Source organism: Lissotriton helveticus, chromosome 6, assembly GCF_964261635.1.
Source record: "Lissotriton helveticus chromosome 6, aLisHel1.1, whole genome shotgun sequence".
Taxonomy (NCBI): domain Eukaryota; kingdom Metazoa; phylum Chordata; class Amphibia; order Caudata; family Salamandridae; genus Lissotriton; species Lissotriton helveticus.
The window spans coordinates 471,094,353-471,116,789 of record NC_136067.1 but is presented as its reverse complement, the minus strand read 5'-3'; the positions used below and the strand labels follow the sequence as shown (position 1 = coordinate 471,116,789).

Sequence of the window (22,437 nt, the reverse complement as noted above, 5' to 3'; positions counted from 1 at the left end):
TACCTGAACAGCTGACTCAAATTCCATGCACCCCAAAGGACCCTTCAATCAGCCTAGCTCTCCTACGCCGTGGCCCCACGCACCCGAAAAACCAGATCGAAGGCTGTTCATTCTTCTTCCTCGCGGGCAAGGCCCGGAACTCCCTACCGCTCCACCTCAGACAGACAACATCGTTCCCCATCTTCGTAAGGGATCTCAAGACCTGGCTCTCTGACGGACCCCCTCCTTGATGGACCAGAAGCTGCACTCCCCCACCCCCATCGCCTTGAGACCCTTACGGGTGGGTAGTCATGCTTAACAAACGTCTGATTGATTGATTGATTATTAAAGCAAGCCTTTACCAGCTAGTTACATTGAAATGTGATGGATACATCCAACACGTGTTTCATCTGATTGACTCTTCAAGGATAATAATGATTTCAATCCATAAATCAGAGATAGTAACAGAAAAACTATACAAAAGACAAATCCATCATACTGAGTAAGCCTCTTAGAGATTGTAAAAATTGCATATATGTACTGTGGTGTCACAATATATTCAGCAACAAGAAATATAATTCTGAAGTATGTGATGCAAAAGAAAGAAGCTATTGTTTTATAAGGGAAAAAATAATACTTTGCCCACAAATCTTGACAAATTGAGAACGTTAATATTCAACCAAGAGTGCTGGGACAATTTCACAAGGAACCACACCATCAAATGAGTTCATTGAAATTAACTCACTGGATGGTGCAGTAACTTGTGAAATTGATTCCTGTTACTATCTCAATTTATGGATTGAAATCATTGATAGCCTTTAAGAAGTCAATCAAATGAATGAGTGCATTCATCATGTTTCAATGTATCAACAAACAATGATTTTTTAAGTGTAGAAACACCTATATAGTTTTCTAACAGCATATTGAATTATTTCTCCTTTAGGTGTTTACAAAATACATTGTTTGGCTGCTGTACATTATCTGTTAAAAACTGTTATTGCAATATACTATGTTTCATTTCAGTTCATTGGAGGTAAATCATTTTTTTGCAATACTTCTTAATGGATTGTAGTATAAAATATTTCACAGTTACTTAAAATGTTTGGATATTGTTTATTTTTCTGCTCATTTGTGCTCCAAACAATTCTTGATAAATAATCCTGATAATGCATGCTGAAAGTGTGTGCCTTTGTTCACTTCCGAGTCTATTGGTCTTCCCAGTCCGCAAAATGTTTCAGTTTGTAAAAATTATTCAAAAGTTTCCTGCAGCAAGTGAAAATATCCAAACTAGAGAAAAGGTAGGCAAGAAACAGTTTCCATTCAATTGCTCCTCCAGATTCTTCAAGAATAGTTATTGTGAATACAGTTGACTTAAGAAATGCTGTAGGGATAATACTGGGGATAGGTCTGGACAATGTTCCTGGTTTTCCACGTTAATTGATAACTCTCTTAAATAGGTGGCATGCTCCAGGCTTTTTCCATACCCGGCACCTCAAGCTTAGGAAGCAGAATTAAATTAATGGTACAGACTCCACAATAAACCAATACTCCAATCTCCCTAGAGACCCTCCAGGTCTGAATATCAATTCCTGACTGTCCTCCTGCATGCAAAAAATGTTCACAATATTCTTCATACAAAAGAAGGGCTACTATTTTCTTTTTTCTCTATAAGACCCTGTTTGGGAACATAATCAGTACAGGAAGCCCTTTAACAAATCCTTAGAATATGGAAATTTGGTTCCTGCCATCGCACTTTGGCCACAAATCACACGCTGCGCATTTAGAAGCAAAAGTGCCCCAGACACAAATGAGCAATGCTTTAGCCACAGGTTCAGGATTCCATTTAGGATTCCATTGATCCAGTTCCTTTTGGAATTACTTTCAGGAATCCATAGAAGTAACTATGGAAATGGAACATGTCACATTTAGCAAATCCACACCATCCTAACCCAGACCACTAGGACTATCCTTTGTTTTACTTGGACATGTGAACACAATGTGAATACAATCCCAGCATCAAGATAAGTTGTCTTTGTGCAGTGCGGATGTCAAATGTAACCCTAACTACAAATCATAACTTATAAAGAAGTGTAAGTGCATAAACAATAAATATATATGTAGCCAATCCACACAGACTCAAGAGTGACCATTCTCAAAATGCATCTAATGATTCCCTATTATTCAGTCATAAAACATAGAATCCACAAACAACCTATGTGGCTGAACAACATATATTGAGTCCTACACCCTTTTTAATTATTTATCACTTTGTGAACATTGGGTTATGGACATTGTTGGTATTCTGAGCAGCTGTCAATGTTTTTGTGCGATTGGCTGATCAACCTCTCTCTTCACTTTGGTTCATGGGAGTGTTTAGGAAAATATGTTTATTGTGATTGAAATGAAGCTCCCATTTATGCCAAATTAAGCCTGCAATTACCATGGTTTTTCCATGGACAATAATAGTGAGTTTTTACACCAGGTATTCAAGTCAAGTCAAGTCAATTAATTTATATAGCGCGCTACATACCCAGAGGGTCTCAAGGCGCTTGAAGAAGGGTGGGGAATTACATGTCGAATATCCAGGTTTTTAGTTGCTTTCTGAAAGCTAGGTGGTTCTGAGTGAGGCGAAGGTGAATGGGAAGTGAGTTCCAGGTTTTAGCCGCCAGGTAGGAGAAGGATCTTCCACCCATGGTGGTTTCGTTGATGCGAGGTACAGCAGCAAGGGCTTGGTTGGAAGAGCGTAGATGGCGGGAGGGGGTGTAGAAGGAAAGTCGTGTGTTGAGGCATTCGGGCCCAAGTTCGTAAAGTGCTTTGTGTGCGTGGGTTAGGAGGCGGAATGTTATCCTCTTATTGACGGGGAGCCAGTGGAGGTTTTTCAGGTGACCAGAAATGTGGTCTTTACGCGGGATGTCTAGTATGAGTCTGGCTGATGCGTTCTGGATGCGTTGGAGTTTTTTCTGAAGTTTTGCGGTGGTAACGGCGTATAGGGTGTTTCCGTAGTCCAGGCGGCTTGTAACCAGTGCGTGAGTTACCGTTTTCCTAGTTTCTGTGGGGATCCAGCGAAATGTTTTTTTGAGCATGCGAAGAATGTTGAAGCAAGATGATGAAACAGCGTTGACTTGTCTGGTCATCGAGAGTGAGGAATCCAGGATGACGCCCAGGTTCCGTGCGTGGTTCGTCGGGATGGGTGCTTTTCCAAGGGCCTCTGGCCACCAAGAGTCGTCCCAGGCAGAGGGGGATGATCCTAAGATGAGGACTTCCGTTTTGTCCGAGTTTAGTTTTAAACGGCTGTTCTTCATCCATTCGGCTACTTCTTCCATTCCTTCGTGTAGATTGGTTTTGGCGTTGTTTGGGTCTTTGGTGAGTGAGAGGATCAGTTGAGTGTCATCAGCGTAGGAGATGATGTTGAGGTTGTGTTGGCGTGCGATGGCCGCGAGGGGGCTCATGTATACGTTGAAGAGGGTGGGGCTGAGTGAAGATCCTTGAGGCACGCCGCAAATGACTTCAGTGGCTTCTGACTTGAATGGTGGGAGGCGGACTCTCTGAGTTCTTCCGGCAAGGAACGAGGTGATCCATTCCAGTGCTTTTCCTTGGATTCCGATGTTTCTGAGGTGTTGTAACAGAGTATTATGGCAGACTGTGTCGAAGGCTGCGGAGAGGTCGAGGAGGATGAGGGCGACTATGTCTCCATTGTCCAGTAGAGTTCGAATGTCGTCTGTTGCTGCGATGAGTGCGGTCTCAGTGCTGTGTTTGGCTCGGAAGCCGGACTGCGAGGAGTCGAGGGATTTGTTTGTTTCGAGGAAGGCGGCGAGCTGGTTGTTGACAGCTTTCTCGATGACTTTGGCCGGGAATGGAAGGAGCGAGATGGGGCGGTAGTTTTTGAGTTTGGTGGGGTCAGCTGTGGGTTTTTTCAGAAGGGCGCTGAGTTTGGCGTGTTTCCAGCTTTCCGGGAAGGTGGCGGAGTTGAGGGAGCAGTTGATGACGTCTCGGAGGTGTGGTGCTATGATGGAGTCTGCTTTGTTGAAGATGTGGTGAGGGCATGGGTCTGTGGGGGATCCTAAGTGGATGGAGTTCATCAGGCGGATGGTGTCCTCAGTGGAGATTGGGTTCCATTCGTTAAGGATGTTCAAGGGGGGAGAAGGTACGGCAGAAGGTTGGTTGGGTTGGTGTCCAGGTTGAGTGTCGAAGCTGTTGTGGATGTCTGCGATTTTGTCATGGAAGAACAAAGCTAGGGAGTCGCAAAGGGTTTGCGAGGGGGTGATGTCGTTGGAGTTGGCAGTAGGGTTGGTAAACTCTTTGACGATGTTGAATAATTCCTTGCTGTTGTGGGCGTTGTTTTCTAGTCGGTCTTTGAATGCGGCTTTCTTGGCAGTCCGGATCAGTTGGTGGTGTATGCAGGTGGCGTTTTTGAAGGCGTCCCTGGTGCTGGTGTTTGGGTCTTTTTTCCAGGCCTTCTCAAGGGAGCGACAGAGTTTCTTGGATTTCTTAAGATCATCCTTGAACCAGGGGGCGTTTTTGCTGCCTAGTTTGATTTGACGTTTTTTCAGAGGTGCTAGGTTGTCGGCGCTGTTGGTTAGCCATTGAGTGAGGTTAATGGCTGCTTGGTTGGGGTTCGAGGAGTGGGCAGGGGGGTTTTGAAGAAGCGATGAGGAGATCTGGTCGATGGTGAGTTTGTTCCAGTTTCTTCGCAGAGTAGGTTGAGGATGGTAGTGGGTTGTGGTCTTTTTGTAGACAAAGTGAACGCAGCTGTGGTCCGTCCATTGGAGAACTGTGGTGTGACTGAAGGAGATATGTTTGCTGGAGGTGAAGATAGGGTCGAGTGTGTGAGCTGCGTAGTGAGTGGGGGTCTTAACAAGTTGTTTGAGTCCGAGGTTGGCGAGATTGTCCAGAAGGGTGGTGGTGTTGCTGTCGTTGCTCTTTTCCAGGTGGAAATTGAGGTCTCCCAATAGAATGTAGTCCTCGGAGGGGAGGGTGTGTGGGGTGATAAAGTCAGTGATGTCTTCACTGAATTGTGCATGGGGTCCTGGTGGTCTGTAGAGGAGGGTGCCTCTGAGTGTGGTCTTGGGGTCGGTATGGATCTGGAAGTGAAGGTGTTCGGCGCTAGTGAGGTTGACGTCTGAGCTGGTTGAGATGCGGATGGAATTCTTATGGGCGATAGCGATGCCTCCTCCTGTTTGGTGGGTGCGGTCTTTTCGGATGATCTTGTAGCCTTCCGGGATGGCAATGGTGATGTCTGGGGCTGATGAGGCGTTCATCCAGGTTTCTGTCAGGAAGGCAACGTCCGGAGAGATGGTGTTTAGTAGATTCCAAAGGTCGATGGCATGTCTGTGGACCGAGCGGGTGTTGAGCAGGATGCATTTAAGGTGGTTGGTGTCAGATCTCTGGTTGGTGTTCGTGGATGTGGAGTTGGAGTTGGTCTTGGTGCCGTCATACTTGCAGGAGTTGCATGTGAAGGGTCCATGGGTGTGTCCAGGAGCGGTTGGGCACAGTTGGGGAGTCGGCCGGGGTTTAGGGCTAAGAGGGTGGAGGGGTCGTATGTAATGCGGGAGGGGTGGGTAGGACGGGGGCCAGGGGGTCTGGCGCTGGGCGCGGTCCAGGCGCAGACGGGCGTAGACGGGCTTACCTTTGGCGCACCTTCGGCGCAACTGGGGCGCGACCGCTGCGCGTGGACGCTGCGCGCAAAAGCATCTGTCATATGAGGATAGTGGAGGGGGCGAGGGAGGGTCAGCTGGGATTCGGGCGCTGGGTGTAGGGGCGGGCTGGAAGGCACAACAAACTACTATTACTTAACAAACATGAATTTACATTTCGGTGGACTACCTAATTGATTTTGATATAGCTTGATGGTAGCAAGGTATGGCCTGTTGAACACTGTTATCATTGAAATGTTTAATATTTCATATTATAACATTGGAATGTGGAGCACTCAATTGAAGACAATGGAGTGCTCCGTGCTTCTTCGGGCCGGTAAAGGCGTGCAGAGAAACATTCCAATGTTGTTTAAACAAAGGCCTCTCTGAGGCCGAGAGATTTAAAACTCCGAGAGGCCTTTGTTTAATTTGTAAGAACATTCTGCCCTGTAGTTGCAGAACGTTCTAATAGCCTTATAGCCCTTTGTAGATGGGCTATACCAGCTATTAAGTCCCACTCTCTTGTTAAAGTCCCTCGCCTTCGGCTCGCGCCTTTAACACTGGAGCGGGCCTTTAATAGCCGGTATAGCCCACTAAAGCAGGCTGTAAGGCTATATTATAGACCATACCAGGTAGACCTGGGGCAGAAGGTATCAGATGAATGCATGCTGGCCTTTGATCAGGTCACTGAATGCTCACAATCATGTTAAGAAGATTGATGAATATAATATTAGAACTATGTTCCAGAAAATGAACCAGGATTTAAATCTCCCTCAATTTTCTTCTAAATGCCTACAAGTTACCAACATCTTTGAACATTTGGAATGTGGGGTCCCCAGGATTCATCACTATTCCCACACTTCTTCAACCTATATGTTATGTTATTTAGTTTGTAAAGTGCTCAAATACCCAAGGGTGTGTTGGTGCGGCCTTGATGGGAATGGCAGTTATAGACCTAAGGTTACAGCTGACAAAGAAACAGGTTATTGATTAAAGAGCCATGTTCTAAGGGATTTTCTAAAATGCAGAATATTGGTAATTTTCTTCAGTTTGAGAGGTAGAGAATTCCACAGCTTAGCCATACTGACCATGAAACTTGTAACACCCCAGTTTTCCTGAAATTGATCCGGTGGGAATGTACCAGGCAAACATGCACCATTCCACAGGGAAGTCCCCATATGGATACTTACACCAGTGCGGAAAATGATGGATGGGATGTCATTTCAAGCATGGGGAGGTGGTCGGGTATTCATGGACCTGTACCCAAATGAAGCTTTCATCTCCTACGAGCAGGCCTGTGACTGTTTCGGGCTGGGTAGAGGCCAGTTCCTTCAATATGCAAGACTCTCAGCCCTGGCTACAGCAATGTGTCTCACATATCCAAATGTCCCGCCAGCAACGCGAACACTGGTCATAATGCTTACCTGAGGCTCTGGTCATTGGCTTATTTCCCTCCTGTATAGTGCTATGAGATCAGACAGAGTGGGCCCGCCACCTAGAGCCAGCTCAGCATGGTACGGGAACCTGACAGACCCCTTGACTGAGTCAAAGCAGACAGCGATAAGCAGACTCCCATGCACAGTTTCCTGCAATGCACACTTCAAGTTGATACATTTCAACTACTTACATCGCACATATATGACTACGGTGGGTCTGAGCTACATTGTCCCTGCGCACTACAATGCACGCCCAAGGTGCGGTGCTACGGGGGCAGATTTTCAGCACCTGGCCTGGGGCTGCCCTGAGGTACACTGCTTCTGGACCCGGGTGGTGACATTGGTGAGAAGGGGTAAAGGCCTTAGGGTAAAGACAGCCCTGTTGCATTGTCTACTCGGACATGTTACGAAGCCCAAGAAATGCAAATTGGTGTACAAATTATTGCAACTCCTCTTGGTCCTAGCAAAGCGCCAGCGTAGTGATAACCTGGATGGGAAAGTGTTCCCCCTCTCTGAATGACTGAATGAAGGATGCGCATGAGTGGTACCTGGTGGAGGAGGTTCATATGGAAGCTAGTAGGAGGGATGATAACCTAGAAGAGTATCTCAAGACTTGGAGGGAGTTATGTCAAATGTTCCTAAACCCTGTGGTGTATTTGAGTGATCAGCATGACTCGGATGCTAGTGGATGTATAGCTGAGGAGGATGCCTGTTGATGTACTGAAGTTCTTATGATAAGCTCAGTGCTGATGGATGACTGGTAAAGTGGATAGTGACGATGTACTATTTTTATATTCTTGCACTTTGTCATGGATTTCACCCAACTGTAAACATTTTCCTGACAATCTCTGCCTATAATGGTTGTACTGTTTGTAAAATAAAGGTTTATATATATATATAATTCAAATGTTAGAGTAATGTTATTACGTTACGTTTGATGTGGTTTAGTGTTTTAAAACCAATGCACAACTCCTTAAATGTGATTCTTTTCCTGGCTGTCCATGCAGAAGTCGAGCTGCAGCATTTTGCAGTGCTTGCAGTTTTGTTAGACGGTTTTGTTGCATGTTGATATGCAGAGTGTTGCAATAGTCCAGTTTAGATAAGACTAGTGCAATAAAGATTGGTCTTTCAAGGTTATTGGAAATAAAGGAATTAATTTTCCTAATTATTTTCAGGATTTAAAAAAACTGAAGGGGCAGTTTGACTATCCTGCCTTTTAAACATTAGCCTATTGTCAAACATAATGCCAAGGTTCCTTACGTTTTTGACTGGCTTTGGCCGAGCCCCATTGTCCTGGGGCCACCAGCTAGGGGACGAGAAAGAAGTGTTCTTTTCAAGGAGCAATATGTAAGTTTTTCCTGATTTAAGCTTCAATCAATTTCTGTTCATCCAGTCCCTAAAATTTTGTATGTAGTTGTGGAATTTGGTAGCTGTGTGGTCCTGGTTGTCTGAGACCAAGACTACAATTTGGGTATCGTCAGCACAAGTAATAATGGAAAACCCAAAGGATTTTATAAGCTTGGTCAATAGTGTGATGTACAGATTAAAAAGAGTTGGACTGAGAGATGCCCCTGTGTGGGACAACACATGGCAAATAAAATCAATTACATGTATATTTATCCATTGCTACATACTACTCAGGTTGAGACAGAAAAGTTGTTAGAAAGGCATGGGCTGTTCCTCTGATTCCCAGCTAGGAAATGCAGTCAGTCAAGATGTTATGATTGACCATGTCAAATGGTCTCACAATATCAAGGCAGCATTTTCTGAATTATCTTAAAGGGATTTTATATTCTTGGAGGCAATGATAAGCTCTGTCTCTTAACTATGTTGGATTCTATAGCCAAATTGAGTATCCTAGAGAAGGCTATTAGCATTGATGAAAGCTTTATCTATGATCTTTGCTGGAAGTGGCAGCCGGGATATAGGCCGATAGTTACTCAGGTCAGCAGGTGGGAGGTTGTTGTTTTATTTTGAGAAGCAAGATTGAAGCTCTTTTCCAGACTTTTGGAAAGTACCCTGTGTAATGCATATCACTGAAGATATTTGTTAGATAATCTGAAATTATTTCTGGCACTTGTTGAATGATTTTTGGGGGACAAGGTTCCTCAGGCAACTCGGATTTTATGGCTTTGATAAGTCAGAGTATCTGCTCTGAAGTTAGATCAAACCTCTGGTTAAAGAACTGGCCTTAGAGGTTGCAGACTGTATAATTATGCCAATGACCTCACAATTGTTAATTCGTCTGGACTGAACATCAGCTTTCCACCTTTAATTTTGAAATGTGAAGCGACTTATTGTTAACTGGATGAGTGTAAATCGATTAAACCTCAATATAGATTGGACCGAGATAGCAATTCTAATAATAAGTCCAACATTTGGAACCAAAACTACCAGTTTACAGAAATGGGTTCATTACCTATACCCAGATCTTCAGCTACAAGCTTGATAGTGGTAATTGATAGTAGTCTCACCATGAACCAACAAGTTGGAGCAGTAACATCTAGATGCATATTCATGCCGAAACTGCTTAGAAGGATAACTTAGCTTCTTCCTTTTGAAGTAAGGAAATCCATAGTAATGGCAGTAGTTATACTCAGACTGGAATACTCAAATTTGGTTTATTTAGGGCTCCTTAACAATACAATCGATGGACGACAGTTAAATCCAAATGAAGCTGCATGTCTTCAATGCCATCTATTTAGGTTGGAACATGCACCACCATTATTGAAGAAACTTTGACTCCTTGTTAAGCAACATACGGACTAGTCACTCCTCTATCTGGAACTTGCTCCCAATGAACATTTGTCTTGAATCAAATCTGAATCACTTTCGTAAGAGTTTGATAACGTAACTCATTAAAAAAGAATATTTCAATTAGTTCTTAAACCCTCGCCTCTTGGTTTCTCCTGATTTGTTATTTCTGTTTTAGTGCCAAGAAACCTCAGGGTTGACTGTGCACTTTAAACATAAAATTAAAATAACATAACATAACATAACATTATCTCCTATTTTAAAGCATTAAGATGAGGTCAATGAACCTAACTACTTCACTGTAGTTGAGGAACCGGTGTGTGAACTACCAGACTATCAGTGTTAGCACTTTACCATCAAAGGGACAACATTCAGAATGGAACTACCCATAAGCAATATGTGCTTGGCACAATGGGTGCCCATTGGCAGTTCTTTGACTGTGCTTAGTGTCACTGCTGTCAGGAGCTGCAAAATGGTTCCTGTGTGGATAGTAAACAAGCTGGGATAAATCATTCTTCTCTTCCTCATCACAGTAAAGGTTCATTTACACTTTTGATTAGGTGTAACCGTTCGAAGACAAGTAGTCACTAGAAATAAAAAACCTGCAAACCAGCGCTCATTGGAATGGTCAACATAGACACTCTGATAAGTGTCAGGATGGGCGGTAAAGTTATCACACATCCATTCTATTCTCTGCCATCTTGAATACTTAATTGATAAATCTAACAATTTGAATGTCGATAGCTCTTGTTTCTAAGAAAATTAATCCAACCCAATTTGGAAAACAGACTAAGGGCATTATGCGATGTCCATTTCTGACAGCCTTTTCATGGTGGTCCTACTGCCATGAAAAGGCTGTTATTAAGGGACTTCCAGGGCCCCAGGCAGGGCCCCTGTTCCACGTAGGCCACTGATAAATAGCCGGGGGCACATGTGGAGGACCCATCCATGCATTATGTGCCAGGAAACACATTGAAAAATGCCTCCTACCATACAGCTTGTGTCGTGGCCCTTTTCTGGGCTGCAGCAGAAGCTGCAGAAGTAAAAGGCATTTTATGATGGCCTTCATGGCAGTCGCATTGCCATTATGTGGGCAGGACCGCTGACATCTTGTCAGGCAGTCCCCTTCTGCAGCAATGGCAGTCGGACGCTCGTTGACCGCCATCGTAATGAGGCCCTAAGATCTTCATTTGGAAAGGCCCGGTAATCCCAAACAAGACACAAATTAGAATTTGTACCCAAATCATTACTAAAACTGGTGTGGTCTTACCATCCTTTTCTGATAAGGTGTAAATACTGCTATCATGATCATTGAAAAACAAGCTGTACTATAATGTTTTCACCCATTCACAAATTTAAAACTGTGAATTGAGTGGTATTACCCTAACCCAGTAAATAACTCACAAATTCATATTTACCAGGTACGAAAGGGGCCTTGCACAATCAGAGCCTCGGCAGAGTTACATTATTTAGCTAAAAAACTGTGTATTACATCAATCTACTCAAATAGAAGCACATCCACTGAACAGAGTCAATGAATAGTGCCTATTTGAGCTCAATTAAATAAGGAAGCCTCTAGTTTGTGTGAATATTTAATTCGTTATTTTACATTTTACTTAAAAAAGTATACTTAATCAAGTTTACTTTCTTTAAGTTAAACGTTTTCTCCAGTTGGCACTAAATCCTGTGCAGCACAATTGCTGTGATTATTTTAGTATCATGTATGAAATTTGTCTGTTGCTTATGCTAAGAAGGATCAAAAGCCGGATTTATAACTTGGCGGTAGGCATACTCACAACGGAGTATCTCTATGATCCAGCAGGAGACTAGGCAAAATGTATTTTCACTACTAAATTATCAAGTGTGATGACTTTTACTCTGTGGGCCCCAAACATAACTTACTAGAATTCACTGGTATGCTAATGGATCCTTTATGTAAGCTAACACTTGGATATTCAGAGCAGGTGAGGCAATTCCTTATGAGGACCTGAAATAAGAATGCCAATAACAAGCAATGTTCCATCAATTATTTGAGTTCCTATACTAATAAATGTAAACCATAAAGTACAAGGTTCAAATACGATAAGATTTGTTCATTTCAATCATTTATCTAAAGCTTAAATTTGAATGGTCAGTTAACATGAAATCACCTTTTGTAATCAGATTTAATAACAATCAATTAGTAAGTTAACCACACAATATCATTCAGATTTAAATAAGGATAATATTTGATGATTTCCTAGAAGGGAAATGAGAGAGAGAGAGACATTGAATACATTGAGATTTAGCATTCAGATTATACAAACCAAATAATGTAGAGTTGTAGTTTAAGATGCCACAGGAAAAAGCCAGTAAACCCTTCAGCCGAAAGGTTAACCCCTGCCCTCTTTACCAGCTGTTAAGTGGAGGTTTGAGTCAGTTCAGGAAAGTTCAGTTTAAATGGATTGGCATTAAAGAGAAATCAGATTCAGTCTGAAAGCATGCCAGGCAGGAAAATAGAAAATGACAGCCAGCCCCTACTCCTCCTCCATGGGGGCAATTATGCTTCCAAAGTTTAATTTACGCCCATACTGAATCCGTCTGGTCACTCCACAGGCTTTCCATTGATCATCCATAGTGGGTTGTTCATGGTGTGAATGATACGTCACTGAAAAATCCGAAATCATTAATAAATCCTTCTGCAAATTAATCAAATTAAAATTAATATTACATTATTTCCACGAAAGTTAGAGGATTAATTTTGTTCACTGTCTGTCTGTTCCCAGATGCTCTCTCTGGGTTTGCAATTGTATTGATACATTTCTGTCAAAAGTGTTCCGGAATCAAGAGAGTGTCCAAGCATAAGAGAGAAATTACATGAAAAGTTCTCACAGCGTCCAAAATGATTACTTCACTTAGATTCTGCTTTTGAATATGGAAAAGGAACCATGGAGGCCTACATGAAAACTTGCTGAATCATTATCACGTTATGATTAATATGAGACACAAATTAATATGAATAATTCAGTTTTCTTAGTTAATTTACTCATTAATTCTTACTTTAAAAGTTACATTTGAATATTAGGTACTACTAAAAGGTTTTCGTATGTTATTCATTTTCAAACAAATTAATATGCATGTCGCTTTTGTTACACACATTGGTATCACATAACGCTAAAGTAATATGCAAAACTTCGTGTTATCAGGCATTCTTATACTAAGCATTTTAACCATTTTCAAATGTTCATTATGTAAGCATTTATTTCGTTTATAACCTTTAAAAGTCTTCAACAGCACATTATCTAGGTTAACATATGTTTAGATTCTCAAATACGTGATCACATTGCATTAGCAAATAACTTTTTCTCTCTTTAATTACATTTTTCATATTTCTATATTTCAAAATATTTCTGCATAGTTTTACGATGCAGCCGTCATTAAACATTTATGTTCCATCACTTACCAGAAAGATAATGGTCCACCTGCCCAATTTAGATTTTTGCCACCACCAAAGCCAAACCTCTGACGGTTGGACGAAGTGTGTCATTGCCAGCCAAACCCTGGTGGTGAGGGACAGTAAAAAAGGAATAATGCTCCTCTCACCATGTGAGATGACTCTCATGGTGAGGGGGGCATTTTCTTTTTTTTGTTTCAGAGAGAAAATCCCATTCCTGTTTGGTGCAGGTCTCTGTCATTTTAATTTAAAGAGCATTGATAGGAAAAGCAATGATTGCGATTCTGGCCTGTCAATTTATTATAAATGACAAGCAGCTTGCTGGTCATCCATACATTTGGCTAGCAGTTCCTCCACCATGAGGACAGATTAGTCTACTCTTTCCCCTGGTGGAACAACAACCATCCACCAACATAAAAATGAGTCCCTAAGTCTGATACCTATCTCAGCTGCAAAGAAAAACTTTGAGAATTTGACCTGATCTACTAATTTTAGTGAAATGAAAGTAAATAATTTCGTAGATTTAGAGAAATTGACAAATATGTCCTTAAACTGTTTTTGTAATAAATGCATCTGCTTTTTTGCATGGGTCTATCTCAGAAAATGTGTCCTTCTTAGTGATATATTGTTTTTCCAGATAAACAAACAATAGGAGGAGTATCACCAAGGGACCAATCAAAGTCTCAAAGTATTGGCAGAGGTGTACAAGAAGGGAAGTTGTCCTTTCTTAAGACAACCCCTCACTCACCAACCTAGTTGGTGAGTTGCTTCATCATCGGGGTCCCACCCGAATGGCCAAATGCCATCTGGGTGTGCTTCGATACCTCATTACAGTGGAGCGGGTTGTTTTTGTGTAGGTGAGTGACCAAGTGGTTTAAAAATTGGCCAGATATAACTCACTGAACAATCTTTATTTTAGAGCAACTGGACAATTTTAAAACGTATTGATTAGATACCTGCTTTAGTTAGATTGACCTCTGGTATCTGTAAAGTGAAAAAAGTGCCAAAAAGGTGCATTAATTTTTTTTTACCTTTTAATGCACCTTTTTTGCACTTTTTTTCATTCTACAGATACCACAGTCCAATCTAACCAAAGCAGGTATCTAATCAATAAGTTTTAACATTGTCCAGATGCTCTAGAATAAGGATTTTTCAGTGAGTTATCTCTGGCCAATTTTTAAACCACTTTGTCACTCACCTACAAAAAAACAACCCGCTCTACTGTAATCAGGTGTCGAAGCAACCCTGAATAGCATTCGGCTATTCGGGTGGGACCCCGATGATGAAGCATGTCACCAACTAGGTTGGTAAGTGAAGGGTCTTCTTAAGAAAGGACAACTTCCCTTCTTGTACACCTCTCCCATTACTTTGAGACTCTGAGTGGTCTCTTGGTGATACTGTTCCTAATGTTTGTTTATCTGATTTAAAAGGGGACCGGGAATATTCCCCTCCACATAGTGGAAATCCCTTTCTCTCTCCTGTGGTTATGTATATTATTTTTCCAACCACGTTAGATGGAACCACATACTAAAGACCATAGCTGTATTTTTCACAGTGAAAGGCATTGGGGAACACCGGCCTGCACCTTTTTCAATGAATCTATCATCTAAAAACAACAATCACTCTATCACTAGCTGCTGAATTACCTACTGGGGAAGCATATTTTATACTTGTATTAATTTTTAGATTCCCAGATGATCTGCAGCATATGAATTGTCTTTGAGACTGCAAAATATATATTACGTATAGTGTAAGCCACCAACTTGTAGCAGTTATTATAGTTTATTGATGTTAGCTCTACAGTCATCATGAAAATCAAATTCAGGTCTGATTCTTTCTCTATATAGTATCAGATCAAAATGAATAAAAATCCTTCCATTTACTTTACTTCGCAGAAGAGGCATCAGTAACTCGATGGCACACAGAAGAAAGAAGATGGAAGGGCATCTTTTTGAAATATGCCTTCAATTGTGAATAAGTGCAGACACCGCACTTCTAAGAAACTCCATAAATGCAACATGGAGAGATAAGAACCACAGAAATTCACCTTTGTTGTTTGTGAATATGTTTGACCAAAGGCTAACCATGTGCAGCTTTCACCTAAATAGATTAATTATTTGATAACTCACTGAAGATGCAGCTCGACTTTTCATTGAAAAATTGAACTAGGACATTATATGAAAAAAACGTATAGGATCTTGGATTTCTTCTCATGAAAGATTTATCTTCGTTGTGACAACCTGAATATGATTTTCTATGTTTTTATTGCTGTAACATAAGATCAATCGAAAAATGAAGAAATAGGAAGAGAAATGTTATGTGAATAAGATGCTGTTATTGTTCTGTCCTTATTAGTTGTCCCTTATTTACTATCCCAGGTAAAGGTATAATACGTTGAACCATATTCATGTTATTAGAACAGGATGACTCAAGGACAACTATAGAAAACTTTGCTGCAGATACTTTATTGTAAAGTAATGTCAAGTGTATTCAAAAGATTGTGCACAGTTACCATAAAACTCCTAATGTTATTGTGTTATTCTGTTATTTTGAAGGACATTTTTTGAAATAATTCTACTTACTATACTGTCGCTCGCCAAAAATGTGCCCTCACTTGTTGATGGTTCATTTAAAAGTGTCCCTTTTCTACAACTCATTTAAATAGATCGAAGGGTAGACCACAGAAAATAATTTCCATCATGCCCTGATACAAAAACTTTCCCCACTAACATTTCAAAGGAGCTGCTTCAGCACACCCACAAAGAACTTCACAATAGTCTTTTGTCACCACAGTCCCTTGGGGCATGGGCAAGGAGGAAGGTGATTCCAGAACAAGATGTGTGGAGCAGTCTAGACGTTTTTCTCACTTCAAAGCTGGCACTAAGTATACATATTGGACCCCCAGGCCATTTTCTCAGTACAGTACTGGACCTGTGGATACTGAAGTAGGAGGAGAGCCCTGCTGTCAGAGGACTGTCCTGCGGATTGAGGTCTGCCCTGCTTTCTGACAAGGAAAACTAGGCCTGGTTCGCTCAGGGTCATTTGTCTGACCTCTGTTCTAAGCTACAGAAACACAACAAGCTCCAGAGGCCTCCTTGCAACTGCCAGCTGACTAACAGCACCTGCCTAAGCACTGCAGACCTCTGATGGAATAAGTTCCTGATCCCCAAGAGGTGCCTCCCCAGGTCCTGGGCCTTTGCCTGGAATCATTCAACTGCCCCTGTGAGGAAAAGGGGAAATCTTGAAGTTTTTGGCTTTTGGCAACTGTGGGCAGACATGTTTGTGCTGTGATCTCACCATCAGCAATGATTGCGAATGCAAAGCTACAGTAGTTCCGGCTCTTCATGCTATAGAGGACGCCAGTGACAACCGGCAATGTAAAATCTGCACTTTATGCTACAGTTTTGACAGCCCTGTTGGGCAGCCAATGCAAAGCTCCAGCAATGACCATTCACGACACCTGGAATGATCTTTGTGCTACAGCAGAGACCTTCCACAATGCTCTCACTGCTCCTTGCGGCCTCCTCCACTGCAAATTGGACTAATTGCATCAGACTTTGAGAAGATAACTTTTTCAGCAGGACTAACCTGGCCCCTCTATCTTATCAGCACTCCATGTTGGTAGGCTTCACCTTTTGACTTTCTCTCGGTCCAGCACAACCAGGTAACCGCGAGTGACACTTTGTGCTGTTAGGTGCAATACTTATCTAAATCAATGAAACTGCATATTAACAGATTCTACTGATTGGATTTTGGTCTTAGTTTACTCATTAAAATGTACTCTATTTTTATGACTTGGTATGGGGATTGTCTTGTGTTTTCACTTTATTACTCTTTGTGTGTTGCATAAATAATGTACACATTGCCTCTCATTTAATCATGCCTGCTTTTGTGCCAAGCTACCAGGGGGTTAAATAAAGGTTAATTTTGTGACATTTATGGTTCATCCAGACAAGGCTTCTGGTTCTTGGTTGAAAATGGTCTTCACTCACCTCAATCAAAAACCCAATTTCCTATTTGTTTATTTATTTGTGTTCTTGTATAGCGCAGGAAGTCAATCCTCTAAAGGGTATCTCCGCGCTTATGCATAACCAAATGAGCCAGATATCTGTAGTTAGACAGTTAGATGAAGGGGAAAAGCCTAACAAGCGACAAATAAAAAGGTTTTCAGAGACTTCTTGAAGAAAAGAAAGTTGGTTGTATTTTTGAGTTCAGGGGGCAGTGAATTCCAGAGGATGGGGCCTTTATGGGACAAGGCTCGCACTCCCTGCCTTGCTTTTTTTATCCTGGGAACCTGGAGTTGTTGCTGACTGCTGGAGCGCAAGGTTCGGCTGGGTTTGTAAGTTATAAATATTTCTTTTAGATATTTGGGTCCATTGCCAAACAGACATCTATGAATTATGCAGCAGAGTTTAAATTTTACACGCTGTCTAATTGGCAACCAGTGGAGTTTAGTCAAGAGGGGAAGTGAGGCAGACCTTGGCGGGGCGTTGAGAACTAGTCTCGCGGCGGTGTTCTGGACCACCTGTAGTCTCTGTAGTTGTTCTTCATTTGCCGAGAGCAACAGGCCATTACAGTAGTCCAGCCTACTTATAACCAAGGCCTGGACGAGAGTCCTACAATGCCAAAACAACATAAATCCAATAGGTAGAACACCAGAGTTATGAATTTTTAAAGTTTAAGGTTCAAAATGGCAACAAAATGTGTTACACACCAGCCATAGTCATCTGGTTGCTTTTAACCAGGACAAGGGTGCCGCTTAATCCCAAATATGATGGAATGTGGGTCAGATACACGGACCAGGTTCATCCTGAGGAAAGGTTTTATCTTTGATCTCTAAATGGAAGTCAAAAACACTCAGCGGGCCAAGACACCAGGCTCTGACCAAAGAGGGCTCAATGTAGTTGGATAGCTATTGGTAGGGGTCTCGTTGAAGCCATTTACTTTTAGTGGGAAACTCAGAGTGCAAGAAATTAGAATTTTTCTCCCAGAGAAGGTCCCTCACCAGCCGGATACTTTCAATGCCTTCTCCTGGTTAAGGTTTCTACCTTTTGTCGTATTCATTTACTTATAGTTAAGGTTCTTCCAGTGGCGCAAGGATGCAGACTTTAGCCTTAGAGGGCTCTAAAAAGGGCAGCAATCTGTTCCACAAGGTCCCGCTGAATTGAGTGAGCTGATGTGGAGAAGAACACAGCAGAACCACCCTGGATCTTTATTCCAGCGGCAAAGCAACATTGGATCGGCTTGATTTGTAGATCCTGGTGCCCCATCAGTTCACAGAGAAAAAGTTGGCAAAAGGTTTTAGGCCACTGGTTTCGGGATTTATTAGGAGGAGTGTGAGTTCTTTGACACAACATGAGACCTGATGCCTGGCCAGTAAACAATTTAGGACCATTACATTGTTGGGCAAATTTAACCAGGGAAATTGTAACCCACTCTTAATTGCAAATTTAGAAATCAGGGCCAGATTCCACCTAGGTATACGAATAATAGCAATTACTAAATAGCGATTTGCAAACAATCACTATTTGGTAATCACTATCACTAATGTTCGTACATCTAGCCCCTCACCTTATCTCTTAAGCATAACCTTCACTTGGAAGACCCAAAGAGATTGGCTGGCCTCAAGCTATCACAATGAAGAAGAAAAAAATAATGAACACTGCAGTATGTTAGTCACAGGGCCTATTGATCAAAACATGAGGCAAAGCTATTAGATATACTAGTAGGCCTTTTTCATCATTGTATTTTTGTGGTTCTTATGGAGTTTCCTTCTCCGAGTATAGATTACTCAGCACCCGAAACTCCTTTATACAGCTAGGGATTTCTGCGGTGTAGTGATAAGAGAGAGCCAAAGTTCTCTTGCTGTGTAATAGTGTTAGAGCATACTAGGCCTTGACATCTTCATTTGATTGGTACAGGCATTCAGTGGTTAAGGTGCAGTTAGCATGTGATCCGGCATAAATGTTGAAGTTAAAATATCTTATTTACTGAAAAGAAACAAGGAATTACAGGTACATGTATTTCACTATTTATGTTGTTTATTTGTAGGTATACAAATGAGATCACACAAAGTCGTGTTTGAGTGGCTTCTGCAGTACATGGATTCTCTGTTTGCCTTGTATCACCAAAACTATACATCACATAGACCATAAAACATTTGCTTTTGCATCACCGGTCAGGCAGCGCAAATCAATAACTAGAGTGCCCTGCTTTTCAGTGAGTAAGCTGGGAGTAAGCTTCTTCAACCCTACTTTTCGAAGTTCATTAGATCATGAACACTGATATCTTCATGTTTGATCAGGGAGCAGATAATGGTTAAGCAAGAAGGCAGTGGGTCCGAACTATGCATTACATTGATTCTATTCATCCACTAGTCAAAGATCTGTAGCTAGTATATACTAACTTTCACACAGAAATAAATCAAAATGACCATCCACATTGTCATACTCACTTTAAAGCCATTTCCCTCCAATGTATTTAAACTATGCTCTCTTGTGCACAATCTTAGGTCACAAACAAGTAAGTACATCTTCTATATGATATAAAGTCTAAGGGGCAGATTTATGAGGCCCTTGCGCCACGTTTACGCCGCTGTTGCGTCACGCAAGGCGGCGTAAACGTGGCGCATCCCTACGAACGATTTACAACGTGACGCATCTAGGCAGATGCGTCATGTTGTAAAGCCCTGCGCCGCTTGTAGGCGTTCCGGCGCAGGGTGGGCGTTCCGGGGCAGATGCGCCTCGCAAAAGTGGCTGAGTGAAATCTATAAGATTTCACTCAGTCACTTTCAGGCCAATGCTGCGTCAAAAGCCTGCGCCTGCTTGAAGCAGGCGTAGGTCTTGATGCAGCATTGGTCAGATAGGGCACCCCCCGAGCCTTGCTGGAGCTGCGTCGCGCTTGCGACGCAACTCCAGCAATGCGCCGCCTTTACGGCACAGATGCGTCACGCATCTGTGCCGTTTTTGCCCCATGGTGCGCCGCATTGTAAATGCGGCGCACCATGGGTGGCGGAGCTGTGGCGCACTGTGGCGCACATTAACTGGCGCATCCCTGGGGATGCGCCAGGTAACATAAATCTGCCCCTAAGAGTATACACAAGTAAATCTGTCCTGTTTTTTTCTTACCTGGTACCACCAGTAAAACTGTCCTGTTTTTTCTTACCCACGTACTTGTGCATTACATTAGAAAAGCGCATACATGTTATGGCATGTTTAAGGGTCACAGTCTTTACAGAGGTTTGAAATCAAATTGGTAATATATAACATGGCATATGAAATCCGTTAATGTTACAAAGAAGAAACTAGTGCATTCACTGGTTTGTTTATTCCAACTGACAATTAGAGTTTAAGAAATACATTGTGCGTCGAAAATTTGAAAAACCTTTGTTTGCTTTTAAAAATAGCCAATTCCTAAACTATTTGATGAAAATGAGAATGCCAATTTCATACAGTTTAACATAAAATGAATAAAATGCTAATATTGTTTTTAGGCTCACTGGAATGAACTTACCATCTCCGGTCATCAGCAACAAAAACTGGCTCCGACTACATTTTACATCTGACAGTAACCACAGGCGAAAAGGATTTAATGCTCAGTTCCAGGGTAAGAAATGTGTAACCTTTTATAGAGTCTATCTGTAAATCTCAGCTTAAATTTCTAGTATTATGAGGATCATGGGTAAGCGTACAATTTGAAATAAATATGTGTTCTCATGGTTTGAGTCAATAGAGAGAGAAAAACATGTTATTTAGTAACAAGTTGTGTACAAATACCTGGCCAGCACATTGCCAATAAAGTATCAAATGTTGTCTCATTTATAACAGAACTGAAATTTACGAAGGTATCATCATAGATAAGTTGTAGTTGCCTAAAGCTTTTTTGTCCCTGTGGCTCTGATCATTCATCTGTAAATGCAAATGATTACAATACTTATGCCAAGTTGAGCCATAATGTGCAAATTTAGTTATAAATGTGTGAAATATAATTGCCCTGCAAATCTGACCTTTTGGCCCATAGGAAAAGAAGTTCAGCTTCCCCCATGTTCAATAATTTATACATTAATTAATCTAAAATTGTCTGACTATACCTGAAGGTTATAAATTTTGTGCTTGGCTCACAAATATCTGAAAGTGGCTGGTCAATGATTGAAAGAGTAAAAACACCCTGCCAGTTTAACTTGTTAAAAGTGATAATGAAAATGTTATTCAAATCCATATATTTAATAAAGGGGTTTCGTAGTAAATATGAATGTAGCAGTATGCTTGGCATTTCACGTTGAATTATGTTTTACAATATTGTAGAATTAATTACATACTTTCAAAAACTGACGCTTTCTAGTGCAAGGATTCTGGTACATAACCATGTACCATACATTGTTAACTTCAACTGCAAACAAATATCGCTGCACACTTTCAGTAATACAAATTATATTGGTCGATGCAGTGAATTGCTTTTTAAGCATACTAACATGTTTGCCTCTTTTTCACAACTCTTTGCAAATTATCCCCAATACCCTGCGCTGCACCCCTTTCTGCTATTGTGAATAGTTAGAGCAAGACCACTGACCAATTAAAATTGCTCCCCCTCCCTCGCAGCTCCACCATTAAGTGAGGCCTGCCACTGCACTTGCACTCTCGTGTGCTGGTGGTCGAGGCCCTCCTCCACCTGCGCCGAATCCCTGATGGTCTAGTGGACCCCTGTTCTCCTCTGCATCACTCCGCTCTTTTTTCAGATAATTTCTGCACTTTTCTGCTTTCTGTGCTTTTCCTGCTTTCTTCCTTATTTCACTCTTTTTCTCCTTTTTCCCCCTTATTCCTCCTTTCCCGCACATTTTTCTCCCTGCCGCTGCTGCTCACACGACCCCTTCCCCCCAGCGCAACCGGTGCAACCAATCCTGCTCCCTTCCCCGCTCCCGCCTCCCAGCTATCCAGCCCTCCTTGACCCCTACTTAATGGCAGCCTCTGTGGGGACAGGCGAGCAAGACCACTGACTCATTGTCAGTAAAATTGCTCCCCCTCCCTCACAGCTCCACCATTAAGTCAATCAATCAATCATATCATTTGTAAAGCGCACTACTCACCCTTGAGGGTCTCAAGGCGCTGAGGTGGGGGATGCTGCTACTGCTCGAAAAGCCAGGTCTTGAGGAGTTTTCTGAAGGTCAGCAGGTCTTGGGTCTGCCGTAGGTGGATGGGGAGGGTGT

At 42.0% G+C, this 22,437-nt stretch overlaps 1 protein-coding gene across 1 annotated transcript in view; it reads left to right on the top strand.

Annotated features, from left to right (window-relative positions):
- CSMD1 (CUB and Sushi multiple domains 1) overlaps positions 1-22,437 on the top strand; it is a 4,503,734-nt gene that overhangs the window by 1,518,312 nt on the left and 2,962,985 nt on the right. The window contains exon 6 of the mRNA XM_078647516.1: positions 20,728-20,840. Within this exon, the coding sequence (XP_078503642.1) occupies positions 20,728-20,840 (113 nt within the window). The remainder of the gene's footprint in view (positions 1-20,727; positions 20,841-22,437) is intronic.